A 4,364-nucleotide genomic window follows, 5' to 3' on the forward strand; every position below is an offset into this window, starting at 1 on the left:
AGTTACTTTTTGTTTAATTTTTTAAACCTAAAAAAATTGTTAAAATAAAAAACAAATTAGGGAATGAAATTTAAAAAGGGTATATTACACTTACCTCTCCTAAGGTTTAGCATAATTGTGGTTTGAGAAATTACTCTAACCTCCCTTACTTTTGAAACTAATATATAAAGACCCATTTTTGTTATCCATCCATCTAAAATCAAATGGATTCTGCTGATGTTATCCGTAATTATTCTATAAATCCCAATATTACCCTTCAGCTACCTAACATGTTGAAGTAAATTACACTTACCTCCCCCTACACATATATATATATATATATAAACACATACATATCTTTATATGCACATATAAATATATAGTATATATATAGGAATCATGTTATAATACACATTCTCAAAATAGTGTATCATATACAAGTTATGATATTTATAGTGTTCATAACTAAATCTTTTTTAGTCATAATTAAAAACAAAAGTCATAATTAAATATCATATAAAGTATAATTAAAGACCTTTCGGATCATAACTAAAATAATAATTATAATAGATAATAACTAATATCACAATAAGTCATAACTAATACCATAATTAGTCATAACCAAATCAAAATTAACAACACAACAAGCCAGAATCAAACATCACAAATATCATAACTGGGACATATGATCATATATATATATATATATATGTGTGTGTGTTAACTTTTAAATCTAAGTGACTACATATATATTCAATTTTTCTTTTTTTTATTATATTTTTTTCTTTAATCATTTATTTTTTCTATTGTCTCTCTTTATAGACACTCTTTCTCCTCAACAATTCATTGGTAGGGTTATTGATAACCACCAATGCATAATCCAATCCCATTGTCAAATAAATTCTACAAACCTCATCAACAATTCAACACACACACACACACACACATATATATATATACACACAAATAAACTCTCCCATTCATAGAGTAAATTTTGGGGCTTTTGAGTCTCTGAGTTGATCAGTTACAATCCTTCCTAGTTATAGCTAGAAGAGAAAAGACAGAGAAGATGGGTAGTGATCTATGGTTGTTGAATTATGTTTTAAAAAAATAAAAAATTGTCACTACAAGAAAAAAATACATTTGGCTACTAAATTTTTTGTCGCCAAAAGTCGGTTTTTTAGTTTCCCCGACTAAATTTTTTAGTCGCTGGTTTGGTCACCGGATAACGGTCGGGAAAGGTATTGGCGACTAAAAAACTTTTAGTCGCCAAAAAGCAAGTCTTTAGCGACCAAAACTTTGGTCGCCAATAGTCAATTATATTTTTTAAATTATACATTTGCCGACCAATGTTTACGTCGCCAATACTCAAGGAATCGGCGACCAAACCTTTTAGTTGCCAAAAGCTCATTTGTGAGAAAAAAAAATTACACTCACTAGCGTTTCATTTGCTCTTGTGGAGATTTGAAGTATCAACCTCCCACACCATAAACCTTATACAACACACTCTTTCCACTACGCATCTATAACACCATATGATTATATATGCAACATATATTATTTATATAGTACATAGACTCATATTAATATAAATATATATATATATATAAAGATAATTATTTTTTATTGAACATAATTTATGTAAAAATAAATTATTTACTATGAAAAAAAAAAGAGACCACTTTGGCGACTAAACTTCTTTTTAGCCGCCAATTCTATACTTTTGGATACTAATTATTTTTTAGTCATTAAAAATTTTAATTGCCGCACTAAAATTACCACTTTTGGCGACTAAACTTCTTTTTAGTAGCCAAAAAGCCTCACTTTTGGCTACTAAACATTTTTTTAGTCGCTCAATGCCTCACTTTTGGCTACTAAATTATTTTTAGTCACCAAAAGGCCTCACTTTTGGCTACTAAAATTTTTTTAGTCGGTAAAAGCCTTACTTTTGGTGACCAAACATATTTTTAGTCGCGCAATGCCTCGCTTTTGGCTACTAAATTTTTTTTAGTCGCCAAAAAGCTTTACTTTTGGCTACTAAAATTTTTTTAGTTGGTAAAAGCCATATATCAGCAACCAAACAGATTTTTAGTCGCCAGAACCTATACTTTTGGCTACTACATTTTTTTAGCGGCCAAAATCTTTACTTTTGGCTACTAATGCTTTTGTAGTCGCCAAAACCAAGTTACATTACAGTTATCCAAACATTGTGCATCCAAGTTATAGTCATGCAAAGTTCAAAAAACAATCAAGTTACATTACAGTCATCCAAAACATTGTACATCCAACAAACATTGTGCATCCAAACTAAAACCATAGTATTACAGATACAGTCATCCAAAAAAAAAAGCAAAAAAGTCGTTCATTTCCTTCAACCAAACCATGAGCCATCTAAACCTGCATAACAAAAAAATAAAATTATTTAATAAGGAAAACACTAAAAAGTTTTAAACTTAAAAGAAGTAAACATATGTTAACAACATTTAACCAAGGGGAAGTATTTTTTACCAATGATATTAAATTTCAATAATATTACTCTCCGGACATGGGCTTGAACAAGAACTTGATTCTGAAACAACTACACATAAAACATAACACAAGAAAATCATGTGAAGTGAAAATAATGAATTTGAATAATACAAAATAAATGAAATTTAAAACAAAATAAATTATTGAATGTATTACCCGAATCATATTGTTGTTCAAATTCTTCAACGTCATTCATTGCTTCTCGAAGGCATATTGGAATGTTACTTCGGAGCCAATTTTGTGTACAAACAAGAACCTCCACCATCTTTGGAGCAAGTGAACTCCGAAATGGATCAAGTATACGACCTCCTGTACTAAAAGTCGACTCAGAAGTAACAGTGGAAACAGGCATTGCCAACACATCTCGTGCTATGAGTGATAATACTCTATGCTTGGTTGCATTAACCTTCCACCACTCCAAGATGTCAAATTGAGCATTCTTTCCACCTTTCTCAATATCACCCAAGTACTTGTCCAATTCCAACATACTCCCACTACTAGAAAATTGCCCCTCCAAAAATGAGTTAAATTGAGAGTTCACAAGAGAATGTGTGTCATTTTCATCTATCACCATATCTATGGTTTCATTTACATTGGAGGCATGCACATTTGTTGAATCAAGCGCGGCATAATGATCATACAATTTACTCATACAATTTTTCACCTTCTCTAACATTTCTTTCACTTTCATAACATCTCCACCAAAAATTGTTGAAAAACAAAATCGCAAGTATGTCATTTTTCTTCAAGGGTCAAGAACAACCACAATGTACAAAAGGAGATTGATTTTATCCCCATTTCCCTAATACTTGTCAAACTTCTCTTTCACTGTCTTTGCCATTGAAGACAAAATGGGATCATTGTCTTTGATTAATTGTCCAATCATATTTTCAATGACAAAAATTTCAGTGTAGCATGTATTTGAAGTAACAAATAAAGAGCCAAAAAATCTCTTTATTGCATTGTAGAACATTCTAAGAAATTTCAAAAACACCATACAATGATCCCAATCATCGACGGTAGGCATCTCTCTCCTCTCACCCCCTTCATTATCCAAAAAGTAGTGTTTATAATTGTAGTCCTCCTCACCCATTCTTTGAAAAACACTTTCAAATTTTTCTGCCACCTCCAACATAAGATATGTAGAATTCCACCGTGTTGGCACATCTAGGCATAAGTGACTCTTACTCTCAATTTTTAAACTTTCCACATACTTCTTAAAAGATTCAAAGCGGTTTGGAGAAGACCTCACATACCTCACTGCATGCCTCACATTCGCTATACAAGACTCAAGATCCTTCAATCCATCACTAACAATGAGATTTAGAATATGCGCACAACAACGCATATGTAAAAATTCATGGCCCAAGACAGTTCCCTTCTACAATTTTGTGGTTCGTTTCAAGAATCTAATGGTTAGATTATTGGAACTCGCATTATCAATAGTTAAGGTGAAAAGGCCATCAATATCCCACTCTTTTAAGAGTGCCTCAATTTTTTTACCAAGTGCTTCTCCTTTGTGGTCTTCAACTTGACAAAAATTTATGATTCTCTTCTGTAATTTCCAATCATCATCAATGAAATATGCGGTTAGACACATATAACACAAATTTTGTATGGAAGTCCGTGTGTCTGTGGTAAAGCACATTCTACGCCCGTTCACAATTTTCTTCAACCCTCTCTCTTTCATTAGTGTATATGTTTACAATGTCCCTAGCAACAGTATATCGAGATGGGATCTTGAACTTGGGTTGCATGACATTACAAAACCTTTTAAAACCAACCCCATCCACAAATCTAAAGGGCAATTCATAAATTACTATTATCTCGGCAAGATGCCTCCTAGCAACTTCTAT

At 31.9% G+C, this 4,364-nt stretch overlaps 1 protein-coding gene across 1 annotated transcript; it reads right to left on the reverse strand.

Moving 5' to 3' along the window:
* Window positions 1-3,310: 3,310 nt before the first annotated feature.
* On the reverse strand, window positions 3,311-3,856 carry LOC145791576 (zinc finger BED domain-containing protein RICESLEEPER 2-like). Its single transcript, XM_082871939.1, has one exon. It carries the CDS (start codon window positions 3,854-3,856, stop codon window positions 3,311-3,313), a length of 546 nt encoding a protein of 181 aa, XP_082728065.1.
* Window positions 3,857-4,364: the final 508 nt, after the last annotated feature.

The sequence above is a fragment of the Camellia sinensis genome, chromosome 5 (genome assembly GCF_055761805.1).
Source record: "Camellia sinensis isolate YWXY chromosome 5, ASM5576180v1, whole genome shotgun sequence".
Taxonomy (NCBI): Eukaryota; Viridiplantae; Streptophyta; class Magnoliopsida; order Ericales; family Theaceae; genus Camellia; species Camellia sinensis.